Source organism: Spea bombifrons, chromosome 2, assembly GCF_027358695.1.
Source record: "Spea bombifrons isolate aSpeBom1 chromosome 2, aSpeBom1.2.pri, whole genome shotgun sequence".
Taxonomy (NCBI): Eukaryota; Metazoa; Chordata; class Amphibia; order Anura; family Pelobatidae; genus Spea; species Spea bombifrons.
In genome coordinates, this window is record NC_071088.1 from 57,758,398 (window position 1) to 57,783,314 (window position 24,917).

Below are 24,917 nucleotides of genomic sequence, written 5' to 3' on the forward strand. Positions count from 1 at the left end.
ATTCCAGTGCTGATGTATACATTTCTTTTCTTAGCTGTTAGACGCTGGCTTACAAAGAAGAACATTGAAAGAATGCACAAGGCTGCAACTGTTATAAAAAGAATATGGAAGAAATGGAAAGTAAGACTATTTGTTTTCCTAAGTAAACAAAAAGTGTCCTATACTTGCAATATTTGTTTCTCTCTCTCTCTCTCATTTAAGGTGATTTCTGCTGCATGTATTCAAAGGTTCAACTGCTGTTAAGTGTCATGTCAAAGTGCTTTCAAACATAAGTTAATGGGCCCCCTTAACTGAACTGCAGATCTTCTGCAGAGGCCCTGCTGCTTCCCTCTGCATTGCTTCTTTTTGTGCCACCCAAGGGAAGCAGGAACGGAGTAGGGTCATGTGACGTGAGATAAATTCACTTGAGTCTGCCGGGTTCCTGCTTCCCCTGAGCGGTACAAGAGACGCTGCTCGCACACTGTGTGAGCAACACTGAGGTAAGCAGCAGGGCCCCTGCTGACTTATTTTCAGACTTTTTATTTTTATTTTCGGCCAACGGTATATCGGTGCATCCCTAATTGCAACACATTTGTTTTCATTTTTAATTTAATTTTAATTGTACTTCTTAAACTGTTCATAAAAAATGGGGATATTTATTTATTTATATATATATTTTATTTATTTATTTATTTTCCAAGGAAAAAATGGAAGCATTAGCTGCTATGGAACTGGACAATACTACAGAAGACATGGAAATTGGACACATCCCCTTGCCTGCCTCTTCAGTTAGATTGGCTACTTCGTCCAACACCAATTGTCTGCAGAACAAACATTTGGCTCAAAATGTAGTCTTTCAGACCTGGATCCTTGGTTTGGTTTTATCTAGGGCACCACCCCTGAGGAAGAATATTGTAGCTGATGTTTTTAACAGACACCTCTACGTTTTGGCATGCTTGAATGTGCTAAAAAGAAATAATGGCTACAGGGTGGAAGCTAATCGGTCAGAACCTGGCATCACTTCAATAAGAGCTCTACCACAGGTAAAGTTCAGTAGTTGTACTATTTAACAAGACTTTTACATAGGCTTGGTTAAGATGCAAGATGTATGGGGCCTTTTTAAAATGTCATGCGGAAGTAGCATTTGGTAAGCTTGGCCTTGAACATATCAAGGAACTGGTGCTAAATCTGAAATATGGTCCTTTTACCATAGACATAAAATGGAAACATCTTCTGATTTTACCATTTATTTTTAACCCCTTAAGGACAATGGCCGGTCCCTAAACCCATTGAAAACAATGCATTTTGAGCCGTACATGTACGGGCTTTGTCATTAAGGGGTTAATGTCTGGCTTCTGCTAAGATATCAGAAGATATGCGAGGTGATGCAGCTTTCATTTGAGGTTTTTGCTTCACATTGCCATATCTTAACATGTTCCCGCTATAGACCGGTGAAACATTATCCCCAGCAATATAACAACCATAAAGATTACATTTTTATATACCGTCTGCGACGGGTAAGGTGAACTTCTCTGTATCAGTGAAATAGGTGCTACAGAATATTAACTTATTGTTTCCTTAGGGATCAGTCAAGTTTCACTACAAGAGATCTCCACTACATTATGCAAACACCTGCCCAGAGGCCCTAAGCAGTGGGATAAATGGATTCAATGAGATTTTGTTGGAAAAGACACAATGAGGACTTCTTCTGTTATGAATCATCTTAAATCTGACTTGTAAATTCCACACTTCCATGTTTGTTCTAAAAAAATCTTAAAGATCTACTTGTACCACCAGAAGACTCTAAAGATCAAGATTTTACACAATACTTTGCACGCAGCTGGTCGCACTACAATGCTGCCAACCAATTCTGTATGTGGTTGCACAGGGTCAGCAGCTTCACATATCACACTGCATTTAGCCTGGGACCTAATGAACTACAGTACTATGACTTAAGAAGAGGCTGACACACTGACTGTTCCTGAAATTATATACAATAAAACTCCCCCAGTTTTCAGAATTGTTTCTCCCTAATTTAAAGAAATTGCACTAAAACAAAATTGTATAAGTTGTATGGAAAAAAAATCACTGTAAAGTACATGAAAATTGATGCATTTTAAATATGTAAACACGATACTACACTAAAGATAATGTTTGTACCTTTTGCTTGTGGACATACTCTTTTCCTGTGTGGTACCACACTTCCAATACTTGACCATTTAGACAATTACAAGGATGACAAAGCAGAGAAACGTTGGCTTTGTTTCACACAGATAAGCTTGATTCCAAAGAAGAATATATATTTATTGTTTGAAGAAAATATGTCCATTACATCTAAAAGCCAGTGGGATTGTCTATTGTCTATATAAGAAAAGGCTCTTATTGATCTAATTCTGGAGATCTGTTTTCCTTCTCGTCTGGTTCTATAATGCTCAGACATCTATCAGCAAACTCTACAAACAGCGGCTCTTGCATACATTCCTTCACTGTCACTTCTTTTTTCGCAGCGTGATCAAGGTTAACGAGAAGCTTCCTGAGGTGTGGATTTAATAGTAAATACTTCAGTTCTTCCGATTCCCCTGCAAAACACAACAAATGTCAGCTACACTAATATCTGAATTATTACACATCTGCCATCTTGCACAAATCACCCTCTAGATATGAGGAGGATATTTGAAATAGAACTCTATAATAAATACCTCAGTAATTGAGTAAACCCCCACAGGCATGGATGTACGAACAAATCTTAAGACACTTGTTAAAAGAATACGCAGCACGGGTACAAAGTCGCTACAAATAGTTATAATATAATCTTGAAAAAATAGTTTACTTAAAGCTTGTGTTATCTGTGCCTCTAACCAATTCTCATTCTTCTGTGTCTGCACTTGTTGCATTTGTCTGCAGGGAGGTGGAGGTCTAGTTGTGATTTGGGTATTTGTATTGGCCCGAATATAGGCTGCACCCCCCCACACTTTAGGTCTTTAAAGTGGGGGTGCAGCCTATATTCAGGGTTTAGCGTAGGGATGCGCAGTTCGTATCGCCCAACGCCTAGGACATAGGCGCAGGGTGGGTGTTTTTTTTCTTTTTCATCTAGCCCTGCTGCGGGTAAGCAGCAGGGTTAGGATCCAGATCCCCGCGTCTATGGTGGAGCACCAGCTGACGTAACCTTCCGGTGCTCCACCATAGAAGTGCCGGCAGCGGAGGTTGCCTCCGCATATCGCACAATCAACGTCTGCGGCAATGCGCGTGTCTGCATCGCACAAATTTCGACCAGCTAGACACCAGGGAGTCTGGGGGTGCAGAGTGGCATATCTGAAGCAGATATTGGTTTTGCATAACCTCACCCTCTAACTGCCCAAGTGTTTCAGCTAGCTAAATAGAAGTTGCTGAGTCAATATCAGTGCAAACTGGAACTAAGTTTTCTGTCTGTATATAACATGCTGACACACTGATGGATACCAAAAATGTTAAAATACATGTATGCCTGTTCATTAGACAAAATACTGTTTTACCATTCCACTGTGTATTTTTTCTTTAAAAATATTTTAAAGCACCAAACCTTAAGGGTGCGGCCTATTCGAGCCTGCTTCTGCTGGCCCATCCAGTTTCTTTTATTAACACCCATCACTCCCAATTGCAGCAGAAGAGAAACTGTGCCAGCAGTGAAAGATTTCATATACACTGCTCAAAATAATAAAGGGAACGCTAAGATTACACATCCTAGATCTGAATGAATGAACTAATCGTATGACATACTTTCGTCTTTACATAGTTGAATGTGCTGACAACAAAATCACAAATTCTAAATGGAAATCAAATTTATCAACCAATGGAGGTCTGGATATGGAGTCACACTCAAAATGGAAAACCACACTACAGGCACAAGTCACAATGAGGCTCAGTAGTGTGCGTGGCCTCCACGTGCCCGTATGACCTCCCTACAACGCCTGGGCATGCTCTTGAAGAGTCCTCCCAGACCTGGACTAAAGCATCCGCCAACTCCTGGACAGTCTGTGGCGCAACGTGGCGTTGGTGGATGGAGCGAGACATGATGTCCCAGATGTGCTCAAATCGGATTCAGGTCTGGGGAACGGGCGGGCCAGTCCATAGCATCAATGCCTTCCTCTTGCAGGAACTGCTGACAGACTCCAGCCACATGAGGTCTAGCATTGTCTTGCATTAGGAGGAACCCAGGGCCAACCGCACCAGCATATGGTCTCACAAGGGGTCTGAGGATCTCATCTCGGTACCTAATGGCAGTCAGGCTACCTCTGGCAAGCACATGGAGGGCTGTGTGGCCCCCCAAAGAAATGCCACCCCACACCATTACTGACCCACCGCCAAACTGGTCATGCTGGAGGATGTTGCAGGCAGCAGAACGTTCTCCACGGCCTCTCCAGACTCTGTCACATGTGCTCAGTGTGAACCTGCTTTCATCTGTGAAGAGCACAGGGCGCCAGTGGCGAATATGCCGATCCTGGTGTTCTCTGGCAAATGCCAAACGTCCTGCACGGTGTTGGGCTGTAAGCACTTGTGGACGTTGGGCCCTCATACCACCCTCATGGAGTCTGTTTCTGACTGTTTGAGTGGACACATGCACATTTGTGGCCTACTGGAGGTCATTTTGCACGGCTCTGGCGGTGCTCCTCCTGCCCCTCCTTGCACAAAGACGGAGGTAGCAGTCCTGCTGCTGGGTTGTTGCCCTCCTACGGCCTCCTCCACGTCACCTGATGTACTGGCCTGTCTCCTGATAGCGCCTCCATGCTCTGGCCACTACGCTGACAGACAGCTCGCATTGATGTGCCATCCTGGATGAGCTGCACTACCTGAGCCATTTGTGCGGGTTGTAGAGTGAAAGCACCGCCACCATTCAAAAGTGACCAAAACATCAGCTGGGAAGCAGGAACTGAGAAGTGGTCTGTGGTCACCACCTGCAGAACCACTCCTTTATTGGGGGTGTCTTGCTAATTGCCTATAATGTCATGTCCACCTGTTGTCTGTTCCATTTGCACAACAGCATGTGAAATTGATTGTCAGTGTGATTTCACAGAAGTGTGATTTCGAGTTACATTGTGTTGTTTAAGTGTTCCCTTTATTATTTTGAGCAGTGTACTTTAGTCCACCATGAATCCACCAAATAAAGAGATCACATGGAAGACAAAAGTTACACCATGCTTCTGGTGTTTATTTGGAGACAACGCCACCATTGGTCTCCCTATGTGGATGTTAGAATCAGATGAGTAATATGGACAAAATAAATAATGGACGATAAAAAAAAAAAATTGGTTTTGCATAACCTCACCATCTAACTGCCCAAGTGTTTCAGCTAGCTAGTTGCTGAGTCAATATCAGTGCATATGGAACTAGGTTTATCAACATGGATGGCTTTCTTCTCCATGACTTCCTTATAGAACAGCATAATAAACTCTGGTCAGTGATCATACTGTAAAGCACCCTTACAATCATGGCATTTACAATTGTATAACCTTACCTAAAAGCTTCAATCTGTCCTCAGAAATTCTGTCAGACTCGTCATCCTCATCAAGCAAATGACCTGAATACACATTAAGCCACAAAGTTAATGAAATAATATATGTGTAGCTGGTATGGACTTTTAATGTATCAGTAAAGTTAGTTTTTTTTTCTCAATATCCTGCACCAGAACTCTGACTACAATTGTACTAAAACAGGGAAAAGAAAAAATGTCGGTGCGCTAAGCTAGTCTCAGGCTCAAATAATACAAATTGTAAATTGTACTAAAACTACTACTACACATGCTCATAAAACAAAACCTTTGATAGATGTTTATACCATGCCATGATGTAAATGGACAGTCTTAAAAATACCCGATTGCACTGAGTTTAAAAGCAACCCTGCCCCCTAAAAAATGATAAAGCCACAATTCTTTTTTGGCAGAGGATGATTAGACAACAGGTAAATAGTACAAAAATGTTAACACATGCAAAGTATCCTGTTAAGACCAAAGAATGGAAGAAACGCATAGTGTCTGCAGAGAAACTTTCATAGTAGCAGCTATGCAGAGAGCACTCACAACACTCAGCCCAAGTTTAACATCTAACAAGACAAAAAAGATAATGAAACATTTTAACATACCTTTGTATTTTAATGATTCTGCTCTTCTTACCGGAGGTGAAGAAGAGACATCTGTGACTCCTTCAGTTGCTTTACCAATGCATTGTTCTATTAAGAACAAAAACAGGTCACACAGAAATGTTAACTATGAATCTGATGTAGGGCTGCAACTAACGATTATTTTAATAATCGATTAATCGGCCGATTATTTTTTCGATTAATCGATTAATCGGATAAAAAAAAACAATATGCAAATTTTTCGTTTATTTAAAAGAATTTAATGAACTGGATGTTAAAAAACAACTTAAAATTTACATTAACATTCTTATTTTGTTATGATGTAATAAAAAACAATATTTTCAAAGTACAAGAACCCAAACACAATATTTATGAAACAAAATAACCCCAAACATTCTGAAAAGAGGTGGACTATTACTGTTCAAGAAACTTTGCCCCAGCACTTTGCACTTTGCACCCAGCACTTTGCACCCAGCCCTGGCACTTTGCACCCAGCACTTTGCACCCAGCACTTTGCCCCAGCCCTGGCACTTTGCATCCAGCACTTTGCACCCAGCATTCAGCACTTTGAACCAGCACTTTGCACTTTGCACCCAGCCCTGGCACTTTGCACCCAGCACTTTGCACCCAGCCCTGGCACTTTGCACCCAGCACTGGCACTTTGCACCCAGCACTTTGCACTGTGCCCCTGCACCCAGTCTCTAACTCTGCCCTGCACCCAGCCCTGCCCCCACATTCTGCCCTGCCCCCACACTCTGCCCTGCACCCACTCTGCCCTGCACCCACACTCACACCCTGCCCTGCATCCCCACCCCCACTCTGCCCTGCACCCAGTCTCCCACTCTGCTCTGCACCCACACTCACACCCTGCATCCCCACCCCCACTCTGCCCTGCACCCAGTCTCCTGCCCTGCACCCCCACCCCCACTCTGCCCTGCACCCCCACCCCCACTCTGCCCTGCACCCCCACCCCCACTCTGCCCTGCACCCACACTCACGAACCGCTCTGTGCGAATGGAGCCACTCGCACAGAGCGAACCGCTCTGTGCGAATGGAGCCACTCGCACAGAGCGAACCGCTCTGTGCGAGTGGAGCCACTCGCACAGAGCGAACCGCTCTGTGCGAGTGGCTCCATTCGCACAGAGCGATTCGCTCTGTGCGAGTGGCTCTGTGCGATCCGTGCACATAGACATGAAGAATACTTACCTCCGGAACGCGTCACATCCGTCACGTAGCTAAAAGAAGGCGGAGACTGCAGAGCGTGTAGCAGAAGCGGGGAACGCTCGCGGAGGTAAGTAAAAGGAGCCGAGTGCTCCAACAACGAATTGATCACTCGATTAATCGATAACGGAAATCGTTATCGATGATTTCCGTTATCGATTATTATCGATTTTATCGATTCGTTGTTTCAGCTCTAATCTGATGCATTGATGAATGTCATGCACAAAAATACCATATTTGCGCGAATACGGTATTTTGCAACACATTTTGCAAATGCCCTGAAAAATTATCATAGTCTTATATTCAAGGTGGTCTTCTAATCAGACGCCAAATAAAAGGTCCGACAAAGACTAAGATCCAGATCCCCCGCAGCGCTGCAGGGGACCTGGATCCTTCTCTCTGGCAGCCGGTGGATGTCTGTGTGGATCGCAGACAACCTTCGCTGCTGCCGGCACTTCTGCCAGGGCTTCTATGACGGAGCGCCGGCGTCACATGACCTTCTGGTGCTCATTCATGGAAGCCCCGGTGGAAGTGCCAGCTGCAGCGGAGGTTGTCTACGCTAATAGCGCAGACCCTCACCGGCTGCCACCACTACATGCCAAGGAATCTGAAGCACGGGGAGAAATCTGGTAAGTATAAGAGTGGCATACGGGGCGTATAAGGGCTTTCTGGAGGCAGAGTGGCATTTAGGGGTTAAAAGGAATACCAGGGAGGCAGAGTGGCATATAACCGGGTGCAGGTTGGCAAATAAAAAGGAAACAAAAACAAAAAATGCATTTTTTTTAATTAAATATGAAATACAGTTTACATGTGAATATTTACTAGTAAAACTTTTTTCTTATACAGTAGTCTTATATTCAGGCTTTTTCCCCCCCTAAATTCATATTCAAGTTTTGGGGGGTCATCTTATAATCAAGCAAATACGGTACATGAAAAACCACATGCAGAGAATTTTGCACAGAAATAGTGTAGGTAGGTCCCACAATTTGTAAAATAGCAGTCTACACATTTTGAAACAGTTTAAGTTAAAAATGTATTGGCTCAAAAGCTCAATTTGGAGAAGGAGCATGGGAAGTCCTTTTTTTTTGTATGTATTAATCACCATCTCCTGTATCCTCAGAGTTTGGAAACTCAACACACAAGCTTGGCTCACAGGAAACTTGTGGCACATGAGGTGCTGCGGAAGTGCCTTTAGTTGGCATAACTCACAAAAATGTCCCAGTTTCTCAGTGCTACTTGCAGGGGCCAAACTACTTCAGACCATGGGGTCAATGTTATCATTGATATTATTATCAGTTTTGAACGTTACTGTTAAGTCGCACTCTCCCGTATGGTAATGGAACCGCAGAATCTGCTTGTACACTATAAAATGTAATGTACAATGAGCACACCGACAACTGCTCTTGTTCTGCTGTCATGCAAATATATCGTTCTTTTACAAGATCAAGACCAAAACGTTTTCTAGTAATGCTTATGGTACCTTTGTGTGTCTTGCAACAGGAAACGGAACAGCTGTAATAAAAGGGGGAAAGGGTATTTAGTACATTCAAAGTGAAATAAAAGCATAAGGACTATGACTTATGATATTGGCATGCCATTGGCACACACATATGCTTAGACTTCTCCATCTGCACCAGTATGACTTAACACGTTAATCTTATTGTCAAATTGAAGGTTATCGTTAATTTTCACTGTGCCCCTATTGTAATAATAGCACTTCTAGCCCTCTATAAATACATGTAATGAATCCTGGTGCAAAAGGAACAAAGCATTGGGCTCTTAGTAAAGCATGCGCTCAACCCTTGCCTGTTCAGGTATACTGTATTTGAAGCAGCCCCGACATTAGGCAGGCAGTAGTCTCAACACTTATCGAACATTTTTCTGTGTTAAAAAACCTTTGCTTTGGGTGACGAAAGAGGATCCAGGTTGCTTCACTGAGAATGTTTTGGACATTATTGCCTCTTGCAATAGTATATTGGCTATTCTTGCTTAATTGTCTCTCTATGCCCAACAAGTTACCCAGTCTAGACAAAATACAGTTAGCTGGCTTAATGCAAACATCAAAGTAACGCCTAGGGGGTTACGTTCAACATGGAAACCTTTTTTTATGCACCTCTTCCTATGTGTACAAAGCATTTACCGGGGGTATTTATGTAACTGAAATTAGTCTAACGCTGCTTTTGCACCAAAAAACATGCGTAGCAACGTTTGGTTTTATTACTACTATAATTTCGGATTTTTTTTTTTTACTAAAGAAACCCTAAAAATGCGTCTGTAACACACGCAGCAACCTTAGTGACATCATTATTCTCTTTCGATATTCAACTGAGGAAAAGAGCATCACCAGATGAATCGAATGCGAATGAAAAAAACAAGACAGACACTCCTCACAGTACTTACTATCTATCCCTGCAACCAGGGCAGCGATACTTTGGTGACCCAGACGAACACACGCAGCATTCCTGCATTGCACCAAGCCCTGGTTTGTCCTTCGCAAATTATTCCGAGTTAAATGTTGCTGCGTCCAGAGATACCGCTCAAATGGAGACGGAGAACCATAGAAAAAACACGTGCGCACCTCACATCCGGATTGCTCAGACAAAACTAATCCATACACGACACTTGGATCGGAAAATCGAATGCAGCCAATAGACGCTCTACTAGGAGTACTAAGTTTGTGATTATCGGGAGATATACACGGCTATGCTGCTTCTCCGACTAACTTCTCTAAAGATGTGGATAATTTAGTTAATTTAAACATTCATAGATAGAAACCTTATTGACTGACAACAAGCTTTACAGTTGAAAGGTAGAAATAATTTCTATTGGTCGTGGCCTTACCTTTTTATATTGCAAGTCACTCATCACGATTAGGCACATATATTTCGATGAACAAGATGGACAGACAATTGTATTAGGAGGGTGATTTAAAGGCACAGTTATTCCAAGACTGAGTGAGGCATTTAGAACAATAACAAATGTTATTTACACAGTATTTGAGGATTACCTTGAGAGCCCTTGGCTCGAATATAGGCCGCACCCTTAAAGGTGTACCCCTTCAATCCCTGGGGTTTTTGGTACCTCAAGTCCCAGAGCAATTTTGCCATTTTTGCGCTATGTCGGTTCAGCAATTATTCTCTTTTCCTGCGAATAGTGTACCCATGTAAACTATATATTGTTTTTTCAAGGAGAGATAGAGCTTTCTTTTGATACCATAGTTGGATGATTAGCTGAAAATTTAGAACGCAAAATTTTGTAAAAACTAGCGAAAATTAGAAAAAAAAAACTTTCCATACTTTCCCAACACCAGGGAACATACTATTAGGTGTACATTTTCTGTATAATTTTTATGCCTATGGCTTAATGGGTTTGGGGGTTGTGAACGGGGGCAGGAGGGTTATACTGGGTAGATGTTATGCTAGGGCAATGGGATGTAAGGTTTTTTATATATTTTTTATATTTTTTTTTTAAACAAAAATGGTTAGAGGTCCTCTTAGGGACCTCCTGAACATGCCAGTGATGTCACAATGACATCACTTAGCTCACATTATTATTTTGTTGCTTATTATTTATATTATTATTTTAATGATTTTTTTTTAAAATGAATAACCGTTTTTCCCTCCCCTCCTTTTCTGTTTCAGGATGGGAGGGGAGGGGGGTGAGAGACATGGTTTCTCACTCCACTCCCTGCGATCTCCCTGCACTGATCACACTGTGATCTCTATGCAGGCCCTCACAGACGTGCATAGAGATCGCAGCGTCTGTGCCTCATCGGAGGACAGGATATCCCCTGCAGGGGATATCCTGTCCTCCGATGAACTTCCGGGTTACGTCAGCAGTGACGCAACCCGGAAGGGAATGCCCGATCGCGCGATCAGGCAGTTTAAAATGTAGTAGCTTTCCAGCTTTCAGGCCGGAAGCTGTTACATCAGATCGGACAGCAGAAAGCCGCCGATGCCGCCTTCTGTTGTCAGTGGGGAGTCCAGGCTGTCAAACAGCCTGATCTCCCGTGCAGCGGCAGGGATGTGTCCCTGACGCTGCAACAAGGGCTGGACGTACCAGTACGTCCATAGGGGATTCTTGAGAGGCGTTTATTGGACGTCCTGGTACATCCATAGGGGATTGAAGAGGTTAAGTCTTATATAAATAACTCATCATATTGGTATTATGGCCTGTAAATATTTCTTGGAGAAACCTGGATATTTTACATAAGACCATGTTAAATTTATTTTAAAATTGCTTGAGTTTGTCCTTTGCCACATTGTTTTCTTATTAATGGTATATTATATCATCTAATTAAGGGGGACAGCAATAGGACTGAAACATTTGGAGCAGCTCTCATCCTGTTTCATTTGCAGCACAGCATTCCAATTGGCCAGTGTCAATATCTATATCTATTATATTGTTGACGCGCTACTTTTAATGCATTTGGCAAGGGATGTTTGCAGTCCTTTTTGCACTGTACATTACCGTAAATTTACAAATTACCGTATTTGCTCGATTATAAGACAATGTTTTTTTTCAGAGCAAATCCTTATAATCGAGGTCCTCTTCTATTCAGACCTCAAATAGACTAGACTACTAGACTAAGCTCCAGATCCCAAGCAGCGCTGCAGGGGACCTGGAATCTCCTCTCTAGCAGCTGCTGAACGTCTGCGAGCACTGCGCTGCTACACGGTATTTCCGCTGGGGCTCCCGGTGACGTGGCCTCCCGTTGCTCAGTCATAGAAGTCCCGGGTAGCAGCGGAGGTTGTCTGCACGCAGACATCTGCTGGCTGCCCCCACTTGACACCAGGGAGACTGGAACACGGGGGGACAAATCTAGGGATGCATAGGTAAGTCAGGGGTCATATAGGGGGTATAAGGCATATCGGGGGGGCAGATTGGCAAATAGGGGGGGTAATAAGGGATATCATTGCAGAGTGGTAAATAGGGGGTATAAGGCATATTAGGGGGGCAGGTTGGCAATTAAAACAAAACATTCATTTTTCTCAATCATAGTTATTAAATATAAAAAAATAATTTACATGTGAACTCATATTTATTAATAAAGCTTTTTTCTTATTGGTAGTCTTATATTCAGGCTTTCATTTTTCCTTAAACCCGTCTGGTCTGCCCTAACTATGACTCCCATGAACTAGTCGGCTTTGGGGCTCTACAAGCCAGGAAACGTTCTATGCCCCTGACCGGGACCTAACCGCAAATTCATGTAGGGCTGCAACAACTAATCGATAAAATCGATAATGAAAATTGTTGCCAACGAATTTCATTATCGATTAGTTGAATCGATTTTTAGCAATTATAAAATGAGGGTTTTTTCAGTGTGACTCACAGCAGTTACTACGTACAGTCCCTCCCTGCAGTCACTGCCGATTGGCCCTGTCCCTTCTTTCTCCCTGTCCCTGTCACACTGAAGATTGGTCCCGCCCATTTCCTATAGTGTCTACATGGCTGTGACACTCATCTAACTGAGTATAAAATTAATAATTGGGTTGCTGAAAGTTAGGGGAGGTGGAGGTTAATTTAGGGGCAGTTATGGTTGATGGGGTGTTTAGGGTTAATTTGGGGGCAGTTATGGTTGATGGGGTGTTTAGGGTTAATTTAATGGTGAGGACTGAGGGTTAATTTAATTAATTTAATAAAGTTATCTTAAGGTTAGAGGTAAAGGGGAGCAAACTAAGGGGAATGTCAATCCTGGGGGCAGTGAATATTAATCCTGTATTTATTTATAAAAGTATTGTGTCAGTGTGATGCGAACAAGTCTGTAAATCAATGAGGGCACTATGGCATATCTGGGGAGGAGGGAGTGGCATATCTGTCAGTATAAGGCATATCAGGGGGCACAGTGGCATATCTGGGGGTATAAGGCATATGGGGTATATAAGGCATTTGTGGCTGGCAGTGTGGCATATCTGAGGGTATATGGCATATCTGGGAGGTAGTGTGGCAAGCCTGGGCTCAGATGTGCATATCTGGGGGGGGGCAGGTTGGGAAAATAAAAACAAGAAATGTATTTTTATCAAAGTTTTTTTTATTCTGCCTTTTGTTTTTAACATCGTTATTTTAAATAACCGAAAAATGTACATTTCATTTTTTTTATCTGATTAATCGAAAAAATAATTTGCCAACTAATCGATTATGAAAATAATCGTTAATTGCAGCCCTACATTCATGGGACTGTACAGGGGCTAGGAACCGCGACGATGCCTGTCGACCGCTGGAACTGCGTCACTACGGCCACCCTTTGTCCCACATCACTATTTTGAGGTTACGTGAAGCGTGTGGTGGGCTACACTCGGTGATGGTTACAGAGAGGGAGCTTGTGAACCCTGGTTTTATTACCAATGTTTGGGACCGGTTTTCCCAGCCGTGGCTATGGAACTCTGGCCCGGCTACCGCACAGACTATTCCCGGGGAAGTTCTTGGGACCCTGAGCTCTCCATTGGTACCCCAGGATTGACGCCACTCCCTCAGGATCACCCCGAAATAGTGACTCTTTGTCGGGTGGCCATTACTGGCCATAGAACTGTGTGGCAGAGCCAGGCTGTCTGGTGGTTGATGAGATTATACCCCTAATCCTATCATGTTTTGTGTATAAATACTGTATTGGCTCAATTGTAGGCCGCACCCTTAAAGTTTGGTGCTATTTTAAAGAATTTTTTTTTTTTTTTTAAAGACAAAATACATGTTAGTGGAATGGTAAAACAGTATTTTACCTAATGAACAGGAATGCATGTATTTTAACATTTTTGTTATCTATCCAACAGAAATATGGAAAAACAAAAGCTCTCCCTAATTCATAATGCACCTTACTTATAGATAGTGGCAACTTTGCCCCCCAGATATGCTTTATGCCCCCATAGATATGCCACTCTGCCCCCTGATATGCTTTATGCCCTGTAAATATGCCACTCTGGCCCCGATATGCTTTATGCTCCCTAGATATGCCCCCCCCCAACTTACCAATGCATCCTCAGACTCCCTGGTGTCTAGCGGGGGCAGCCAGTGGACGTCTGTGTGATGCGCGTAGACAACCTCTGCTGGCCACTTTCGCCACTAAAACTCTTTTGTTTTGTTTTAGTTGGTTATTACCTCCTGTCTTCTGCCTTTTTACCTCTTAGTTATTTTTGTATCATTAGGAGATTGTCTAAGTTTCCTTTAGGCTTACTACTATTACGTAGGTGGTTAGGCCAGTTTTATTATTATTTTTTCATTTATGAGATATTTTTTGTTTTCCCCACTTTGCACTAGTATTACTAATTAATATAGATATAAAATACTTTTTTTTTTTTTTTTTTTTATTTGGCTACCCCAGCTATTTCCTAGAAGAGAAGGACCTCAGGGAGGTTAGATGAATTCGGAATTTAAGGGACTGTCCCTAATTAATAGGGATATATGGGAGACATGCTATATTAGAGGAATATGGAAATGAAGTCTTTAGTTTAGGTTAATAGCGGTTATTGGGCCAACATAGAAAACAAAGATATAAAGTTACAAAAGCTCTCAGGACCTCTGTGGTTTTTTTATTCAGATGGAAATATTATTTTTCTGTGTTGGCCCAATTAAAAAAAAAAGTGTTAATTTCGACTAGAGACTCCATCTCCATATAAGACTTGGGATAAAGTGGCTATGTATACTGTTTTGTTTTAAAATAGACAATATGTTTTTCTGCTTTTATAAAATTCTCATTTACACAAGTGTACCAACGTCATACATTCTATACTTTTCATATCAACCAAGCCAAACTTATTTTGTCTCTTTCCCCTCTTTTATCCCCAAATGCCTGTTTTCCACAATCTTCTTTGTCCACCAGCACTTTTCAACTGCCTAATACAGCGCCAAACATCTTACAATTAACCCCTTAACGTCCATTGCCGGGTCAGCGTCATGCAAAACGGTCACTTAACGACCTATGACGTGCCTGACACGTCATGAGACTTCAACAAGCTTAGACTGTGTTGCTGTAATGTCTCGATGTCGAGGCATTCAGCAACACCGAGATCGGCATCATGGGCCATGTCTGGCCCCTCCCCGGGGTGTCAACATCCGCCATACATTGTATGGCGGCGGACGCCCGTTTTAAAAGCGTTTAGGAGGCGATCAACGATCACCTCCTAAACTTCAATGGTGTCGCTGGAATGCCTCGATTAGGAGGCATTCAGCGACACCAAACACTTACCCCAGGACGGGCTGTGACCACTCCGGAAAGCGGTCACAGCCGCCACTGCCGGTGATCTTCACCATCCGCAAGAATAAATAATATTAATAAAGTTGAAAAAGTTCGCTAGACGGTCTCCAGACCCTCTAGAGAACTCTGGCTCCACTTGCAGGTTGAATACAGGTACTGCATTCAACCATACAAGTCAATGGAGCCCAGATTTCTAATCACTATGTGATTAGTAAAATATTTAAAAAAAAAAAACATGGTAACATTTAAAAATTATTATGCATCAGAGGAACTATCCAGTTCCAGCAAAATGTAAAAAAAAGTCCAAAAAGAATAAAATAAAATAAAAAAATAAAGTTTATTATTATGAGCAAGTGCTAAAATTAGCACTGTATCTTCCCAAAAATCCTGACATGGAAAAATTTAAATAAAAGCATTTCAAATACCCAAGGGGTTTCTAATTTAAAAAAATGAATGGTTTGATGGGGTAAATTGGAGTGGCCAGGCTCAAAGATAGGACATATGCACAGACTGACCGAAATGGGGAAAAAAAAGCGCACTTCCAAAATGTGGCATTTTAACCCCAAACACCAGACAAACCCATACATGTGGGGTATGACTGTACTGGGGAGATGTTCCTGAACACACATTGGGGTGTTGTTTGATAGTGACGTATACCTGGAGCTATAAATTTATGTGAAAAAAATACCCAAAGGCTCGTGGTAGAATCTCATGCATGGAAAGGGTTAACATACTAGCATTTGAAATAATTTGGGGTGTCTAGTTTTAAAAAATATATGGTTTGATGGGGTAAATTGAATTAGCCGGCTTCAAAGATGGTCCTATTAGGACATGGGGGCAGAATGACCAGATGTAAAAGTTCCAAGTTAAAAAATGTTTCTTAAATGTGGTGTTTTACCTCCCAAACAACCTGACAAACCCATGCATGGGGGGTATCACTGTGCTAGGGAGATGTTGCTGAACACATATTGGAGTGTTGTTTGAAAGTGTTGTATACCAGGAGCTGTAAATCCATACCTGAAGAGCAATTTTAGCGATAAAAAACACACAATAAATTACTACCACAAAGTTTGACAAAGACTGGTGGTAGAATTAGTGCATGGAAAGAGTTACAATTCTAGCATTTGAAATACCTTGGGGTGTCTAGTTTTCAAAAATACATGATTTGATGGGGTAAATTGCGTTGGCCGGCTTCAAAGATACCCGAAATGGCACGGGGGGGGGGAGAATTACCAGATTTGGAAAAAATGGTTTTGAAATAGCAAAACGCTACTTGTACTTAATGCGCCATAACATGCAGAAAAAAGCAAAAAAACATTGGGTATTTCTAAACTCAGGACAAATAGTAGAATATATTTAGTAGGTTTTTTTCATTAGCTTTTTTGGATGAGTAAAAGATTTTTGGGGTAAAAGTCAGAAAATGTTTTTTTTTTAAATTTTTCATCATATTTTATTATTTTTTTTTAATGGGAAATTAAATAATATGATAATATGATCAAAACAATGGTATCTGAAGAAAGCCCTTCTTGTCCTGAAAAAAACAACATATTTGTGTGGGTTCACTAAATGAGTGAGGAGAAAATTACATCTAAACACGAACACCACAAAAGCGTTAAAACAGCCTCGGTCCCAATGGTACAAAAAGTAAAACACAGCCTGGTCCTTAAGGGGTTAAAATAGAAAGAATCAGGGCTAACATTCTTGCTCATAATACTTATAAGACACTTCAACCCCTCTTTTTGGACTGGATTGAGTCAGCCTTATATAAGTTAATACACACTAAAGCCTTCTTTACACGCTGGTGCCCCTATATTAATACCTTGGATCATCCTACCCAAACTATACTACTTTGGACATTTCCGTACATACAATGGTTCATAATCCAACTGAAGGGACTGTACCCCATGCCGACCCTTTAGTGGACCTTCTAAAACTCTCTGACTCCAGGCCGTTGTAGTTCACCTTGGAGGGGAGGGGTCTTGTCATCACTTAATGGGAAAAAAAGGGAACACAGTGACCCAGAAAAAAAAGACAATTGCATCATTCTTCCTGGTCATCACTAATAGGCACTACGAGCTCCTCTCATGCATACTGTGGGCATACATGCATTCTGGTTTATCAGCATTGATAAAGGTCATCTAGGACTATTAGATGAGATTGATCTGGGGCGGGGCAGCCACACATATGGTTATTACTGGAGTGCAGACCAGCTTTTCTTCTTGCTCAATGCAAATCTGATGGATTGGAATAAGCAATATGACAATTTCGACGAAAGTGATATTTTACTGTCTACTGCTCAATTTAGAAATAACACCAAATGCTATAAACATTCCATTGATAATAAAAAGGTTGAAAAAAGACTCACTTGTGCTCAAGAAATGATGAACTAGGTATCCACCGTTCAGAGGGGATGGGATGTGAAAACAAATTCTGAGAAAATCTCTTTTGAAACCCAACACAGCTTTCAATACCAGACTCATTAGTTTTGATACCTTAACATTCTTGGTTACTGTAATTGAGGCCTATGTGAATGGCTTTCTTTTTTGATTATATAAAGAAAAATATAATGCAAACAACAGCTTTCTTAAATTAACTGTACATAATTTTATTAACAGTATTTCAAAGCAATTATGTAATAGTTTTGACAATATTCCTATAAAATATACAAATAAACATATACCATTTGCATAACATGAATTATCACTGAGAAGTATAACTTACCAATCTAACTCCTAAGGAGAGCATTTGGTAAATTTCAGTGGATGCATTAGTCACTAGAATTTTCATTCATTTTTTTGTAACTTACAGTCAATCTTTAGATAAGTTGGGGCATTTTATTGTGGCTATACAGTAGCATTCAGGAAAGAGAACAATTAACAAATGTCTTCATTGGTAAACCTCAATTATATATACAAGATGCCTTTTGCACAAGAAGAGGTATGTTCATCAATACATTCACATCTTTAGTTATACATAAATGGTACCATAGAGAAGTTCATTAGTTTGCTAGAGAGTTGTGTGAACTTTACCTGAAAGACTGAACAACTTAGCTGGTTCTGAATAATGCAGTTTTAATGCTAGGGAAACATTTGAAAGTTAAATGACCAGCTCAGCCTTTCTTGCAGGTAAAGCTCACTTGGGTGTCCTTTTATAATGTATAGTAAAGTGAGGGAGATTAAATATCAACGGCCCATTTATTGACCACAGTTTATATGGCATTATGGCAATACCAACATTGAGAATTGTTTAAAGGGACACTCAAGCCATCCTACGCACCTTAATGCATATAGTAGCCTAATGCCCCCAGTTAAATGACCATATTGTCCTCTTGCAAATACATGGAAAGATTCTTCATAATCTTCCCTATGCATCTGTATTCCCTGCTCCATAGCTCCAAGGGTTGCAGGAGATGTATTCAGCTGAACACATCGCCTGCTTGCTAATGTGCAAGTCTCTTGTACTCACCGCCAGCCTGCTCCAGCTTGTGCTCAAGGACTTTAATGACAAAGCCTTCTTTTCTGTATTTTTCTGATTTTAGTAGCCAAAACTAGTGCAATGACAGATAATCATTCAGCACATGCAGTCTATGTTACTCAGTCTTTGGTCTACTCTTAGGATAGCTTTATGTCTATCCCATGGATGTTTAAATTCCCTCACTGTTTTAGCTTCTATCACTTCTGCTGGCAGGCTGTTCCACAGAAAGTATAGCGCTGCAGCTTCTTCTAAAGACCTTGTGTCTATTTTTAATCTTTTTTATCACTATATATTGGCAGGCATGCCCGCAAATTGAATATATACAAAATTTTTACTAGAAACACATAGGTCTAGCATTGGGCACAAACAAAATAAAATAGCAAATTGCTAATTTTTTAAACACTACTGTGTATTATTATTTATAGAGCTCCAGCAGATTCATGCAGTTATTAAATACAGCAGGGTTTCAATACAGTGAACATCACTTGAAATAAATGTAAAGATGGCCCTCCTATATAACGTATCATATAACATGCTATCCAGTAACAGAGTCAAGCCTCGATGATCAATGTCCTAAAAATTGAAAGAATAATAAATAGCACATTCTAGCTGGTGCTTCACAACTTGATGATATTCGCTGTACTCAAGTGAAAAGATCTGAAAGCTTGGTATTTTTATGAATCACAAGAACACATTAAAATGGTACATGATTAGACCACATAACCGCTTTTCAGTGTGTATATTTAGTATTTGTGTTATTGAATTTCATTTTTTAAAATCCCGTTTACACAAGTGTAACGACTTCATACATGTATGTGCCGTTTGTATGCTTTTCATCTCCGCCAAGCCAAACTTATTTTGTCTCTTTCACCTCTTTTAACCCCAAATGCCTGTGTCCCCACTTTGAACACCCTTCTTTGTCCCCCAGCCTGTTCCAGCTTTGCTGCCTAATACATTGTCTACAATAGAAAGAATCAGGGCTAGCATTCTTGCTCATAATACTTTGATATAATTTACTCAACATATGGTTTATATTAATATAATTATAGAATTATATTCATTTAAATTAATTCATGTGTGCCTGTCTGATGCATGCATGACTCAGTACATTGTTCTTGATAACACATTACCTGGCTGAACTTAGCACAGACCTCAACATAAAGATGGGTAATTTGGCAGGGCTGCTGGAAGAACCAAGTCAGGGCTGAGTCAGACCACCATGCTGTCTACCAGCCTAACCACACTCTCCTAACAGATATGGAAAGTCCTGAAGTACATGACTGGGGTCCAAAGAACAAAGCAGAGAGGAAGCTGCAGCTAGCTCATGTTCCTCCATTCATGATGAACCAGGCTGAGCCAAGCATTGGCTTGGCCAGCTCTACAAGGGCAACTTATTTTTATGTCACTGGAGGGCAGGAACCTGTTCTACTTCAAGGAATTAAATGCGAATGGAGACCATTCCCAACTAGGATAACCACACTGGCAGGTTCTTCCAGGATACCTATAGATTTTTAAATGTTGTTGACATGTAACGTTCTTCCCTACAGTATTATTATTAACCTTTATTAAAAAGTAAATATATTCAGCAGTGCTATGCAATTTCAATATAGAGTGTATACACAAATGTATAGATACAACAGCAGTTGAAGTCTTTGGCCATAAGCTTACAATCAAGTCTTATGACATTTTTGTCTTGAAAGAACTTAAAAGGCTTATGAGGGTCTTGCTTGTGAATTTACATTCTAAAGCAATTGTTACTCCATTACACAACATATTGCAAAGCAACATTTTATATGTGCAGATCAACATGTGAAATGCATGTGTGTGTAAAATATGGCTGATGTGGTCACCTTATTTTTGACATGAATCGGGTCAAATACAATACATAAATGTGAAGAGTTTTCACTGGTAAGTCAAGTTCATCCAAGTTGCAGCTAGTAAACCCAGTAGCTTGACAGTTCAACATTGTATCAATGATAACAATCTTAGTATGCATGATTTCAGAAGTCATGCAAAAGTATTCCATATGTAACTTTTAAAAGAAAAAAAAACATTAAAATTACATTCATGTGTGTTTATTTATGTGGTTCATCCCAAAACTTTGAAAAACCTTTTTGAGGATGTTAAGTATAAATAACAAGTTTGTTGAAAAGAAACATGAAGTATATCCACAACAAAAGCATTTTGTAAAGACATAAATAGTAATTTAACAACAAATATTACAATATTTTTAACAATTTTTAAACATAAGATTTCACTCATCTTCGTTTGAATTCTCTTGACCAGCACCTTCAGGCCTGTCCTCGGATCGATCTGTATTCAAAATAAAAAATAAATTATTTTCTATTTCTTCTTTTGTATGTATGTATGTATGGGCATCTGTCTGTGACAGAAGTCTTACATGAAGTATTAAACATGAAATACTTCCACTACAGCCCAAGACATCTAAACAATCTCTTTCCGTGATTGCTCAGAAAACTCCTAGGATTCCTGTTACGTAAGAGACCGATTGCTGGCCATCTTATGCTACATTGGCAGCTACTTATTTCCTTGGGGTTAATGAATGCCCGTGAATGTTTCCATTAAATATGTATTGTAATGTAATGCAATGCTGATGTCAGGCATTACAGGAGGGGGATACAAAGCAGTCACATAGAAAGCTTTTATTAATACAGCACACCGTAAAAGTAAAATGCAAACAAAACAGCCTACACACTTTATTAAGAACAGGCCATGTATCGATCTGCCCCTTTGCAAAAGTAAGCTGGATACAGAACAATTTACTAATATCAAGATTTACTACAGCCTCCAGGTCATACATAAAATATTAACTTAAGCTTATAGGGAGAAATCTTTCAGCATAACTTCATTTACTGAAAAAACCTAGTGCTTCTGACTCAGAGATGTTTAACATTTAAACTTGCGGGAGGCTTTGTGTAATGACAGGCTGCGGCTAGGCCGGCATTATGTAATCAATTTCCTGTCCTGAAATATCTCCCTTCTAGTGACCCACCCTTACCAAGGCTGCCTTGAGCAATCAACAACATGATAGAGGAGAAATAATATATAGTTTATCTACCTTTGTAAACACCATTTCATACGTTTAGTGTATCAAACTGTAAAATAAAAGGACCTGAGAGAAGTCAAATCCAAAGATTTTATGGCCCAAGGATTGATGTTTGAACCAGCCAATCGGTTGCTTTTTACTTTTTTGAATAATAGGAGAAGCTGCTGATCAGTCTGACCAATTAGCAGCATCTGCTTTAATGAAAGAGGAAGCCATTTTGTTTAACTGTAAACATAAAGGAGTTCCTCTTTTAAAGAAGTCTTGCTTGTACTCACAGAAAGACTTTATCTGGTGGGGTAGATGGCTGCTCAGTCCCTCAGGAAACTATTGGTAGCCCCCTACGTTACGAAAGAGCATTTTACGCAATTCTTAAACGCCTAAAGTGCCAACATTTGGCACTGCTCTTTCACCTGCTTATCTTATACATTAGATTTAATTGCTAGCATTCACTATGAACATAGGAATATTGCACTTTGCTACCGCCACAATAACTCTTATTTGCATGAACGAGGGGAGCATTAATGAAATAAAGACAAAATGTTAAACATGTTTTCAACTTATCACAAAGTCTCATTTTTTGCATCATTTTTAATGTATATTCAGTTTTTTGCACTCTACTGTAACTACAGTTTGAGGGTTAAAATATGTGTATATTTATATATCTATACATATTCACCTGCTCTGATATGGTTTAAAGAAGCCAACATCCTCAGCATGAATGATGCTGGGACTGTGATGGTGTTTCGGGTTTCTTCCAACATTAGCTCATTACGGGAAATTACCTGTCAAATAGTGAAAAATACAGTAAATCAGGATGAAGCATAGACCAAGGTATAGTATTGTGAAAACGTATTTGCCCGATTTATTCGACTTAAATGTAAAACACAAAATTTGTTTTTTTAAATGATGATTCTTAAACTATGAAGTAAAAAAAAAAAAAACTATCCAATGCTACTTGGCCTATGTGAAATAATTATCCCATTAGCTACTAAATCAATTAACCAAAATGTAATGCTAGTGAAATGTTTAACTGCTTCACTTTTGTTCGCTCACTTGCCTCATTTAAGGTCAGTGTTCATGATTGAAGAAAGAAACAAAATGGCATACATTAGAGAGTTGCAAGGTGAAAACCACTGCTGACCAAAAAGGGCTTGTCTCACATCTGCCAAAACATCTTGATGACACCCCCCCACAAGAGTTTTGGGATATTATTCTGTGGACTAATGAGTCAGAAGTGGAACTTTTTTGGAAGAGATGGATCCTGTTACATCTGGTGTAAAGCTAACACATCATTCCACAATAAGGCCATTCCATGCCAAATCATCACAGTTCCCAACTGACCTCAGATTTACATAAAATTCGGTAGGATGGCAGAGGACATAAAGTAACATACATATGCAACATTTCAGCGCTCAGTGATGCACGCAATTCATACAGCAGTTTTGCAAATGTGATAAAAAATTCAACATTTTCACTTCCAGGCTCAGCATCTAAATTTGCTTTTTTTTTGAGGTTGAACCTTTATATTGGGTTTGTTTTGAAGAAAGAATTGTTTTCGTTAAAAGTAATTTTACATTAAATATTGATTTTTTTTAATTTCAAGATCACATGATGTGACCATTGACATTAAATATAAAAAAGTGTATAATTTTTTTTGGGGAACAAATATGTTATACAATTAAATACATTCTTTCTTTCGTATTAGTTTTATTTTTGAAAAGCTTTAGGAACAGGAGTAAAACAAATTATATAGTATAGGTGTGCACTTCTGGCAACAAACACGCATCAAGCATGTTCAGACTCTCCTTAGTCTCTCTCTCTCCTTGTACTTCTCAGTCTTGCTAGAGCTTTTGTGGCGTGGACAGGTGGTGCAATAGATTAATAATTACACAGTTACTCGTTTTTCTACAGAAATTAGTAAAGTGCAGCAAACAAATATTCCACATGAAGCATTGGCTTTGGAAGAAAAAATAGGTTATGTGGACTTCCAGCTATGATGATGCCTGTTGGTTAGGGTCATGAATGTGAATGCAAAGTTACAGGAGGTTTTGATAATCTCAATGGTCCATCCCCATCATATATGTATCCTCACCAGCCAGATATGTTGAAGGTTGTCTGCTTGAATTAAGGTTGATCCACATACTTTGCCCGGCCGAACGTACAAATGAAATGCTGTTTACGCTCAAAGCTCAGAAAAAGCACTGTAAACTTGTTACGATTGAGTTTTTCTCAAAGTTGTATATGACATATTTCATTTGCCGATACAGTAATTTCAATAAGAAAGTGCTAAGGTATGAATTGAATGTTAGGTATTCTACTTTCATAATTTTTTTTAACTCATTTTTTTTCCAAAGTCATCACAAATTGAAACTTATATACTTAAATGCATTATTTCTTTTGTATAACATTTGTCCCAAAAATTAAAGATACACATTTTTTGAAATTCAAGGTTAAAAGGTTACATCATGCGATCCTGAAATTAAAAAAATCAGTATTCAAAGTAAAACAATTTTTAATGAAAACAATGCTTCCTTGACTTCAAAACAAGCCCCCCAAAAAGGTTCTACCCTAATTCGAAGTAAAGTTACGTTGTTTTTTTCCTGTAGAGCTCGTAGGCAAAAACCAATGTATGAATATTGTGCATCGAGTGGATTTGCAAGTTACTTCATGTCATCTACATCCTACCAAATTTCATAAAAATCTGAGATGGTCTAGTTGAAAAGTCCACTTTTTTGTGATGATTTGGCATGGAATGCCCCAATGAGAACACCTTACCAACAGTCAAACATGGTGGTGGTAGGCAACGTGCCATAATTGATGGAATCATGAATTCTGCTCTCTACAAGAAAACAATCTAAAGCACACAAGCAAGTCCAC

At 40.0% G+C, this 24,917-nt stretch overlaps 3 protein-coding genes across 5 annotated transcripts in view; 1 reads left to right on the top strand and 2 right to left on the bottom strand.

Moving 5' to 3' along the window:
- Window positions 1-2,136, top strand: part of MYO19 (myosin XIX) — a 33,603-nt gene extending 31,467 nt beyond the window's left edge. Inside the window, exons 22-24 of the mRNA XM_053454282.1 lie at window positions 35-120; window positions 681-1,022; window positions 1,562-2,136. Coding sequence (XP_053310257.1) covers window positions 35-120; window positions 681-1,022; window positions 1,562-1,678 — 545 coding nt within the window. The 3' untranslated portion in view covers window positions 1,679-2,136. The remainder of the gene's footprint in view (window positions 1-34; window positions 121-680; window positions 1,023-1,561) is intronic.
- A 117-nt stretch (window positions 2,137-2,253) lies between these two features.
- On the bottom strand, window positions 2,254-9,910 carry ZNHIT3 (zinc finger HIT-type containing 3). Its single transcript, XM_053454329.1, has 5 exons — window positions 9,712-9,910; window positions 8,792-8,823; window positions 6,094-6,180; window positions 5,471-5,533; window positions 2,254-2,558 (listed from the first exon to the last, which is right to left on the bottom strand). Exons 1-5 carry the CDS (start codon window positions 9,777-9,779, stop codon window positions 2,359-2,361), a joined length of 450 nt encoding a protein of 149 aa, XP_053310304.1. The 5' UTR covers window positions 9,780-9,910; the 3' UTR covers window positions 2,254-2,358.
- An 11,081-nt stretch (window positions 9,911-20,991) lies between these two features.
- The window catches only part of DCAF6 (DDB1 and CUL4 associated factor 6), a 51,924-nt gene continuing 47,998 nt past the window's right edge, over window positions 20,992-24,917 (bottom strand). For all 3 annotated transcript variants that reach the window (XM_053454334.1, XM_053454332.1, XM_053454333.1), the window contains 2 exons: window positions 22,717-22,822; window positions 20,992-21,286 (listed from right to left, as the gene is read on the bottom strand). In XM_053454334.1, coding sequence (XP_053310309.1) covers window positions 21,228-21,286; window positions 22,717-22,822 — 165 coding nt within the window. In that variant the 3' untranslated portion in view covers window positions 20,992-21,227. The remainder of the gene's footprint in view (window positions 21,287-22,716; window positions 22,823-24,917) is intronic.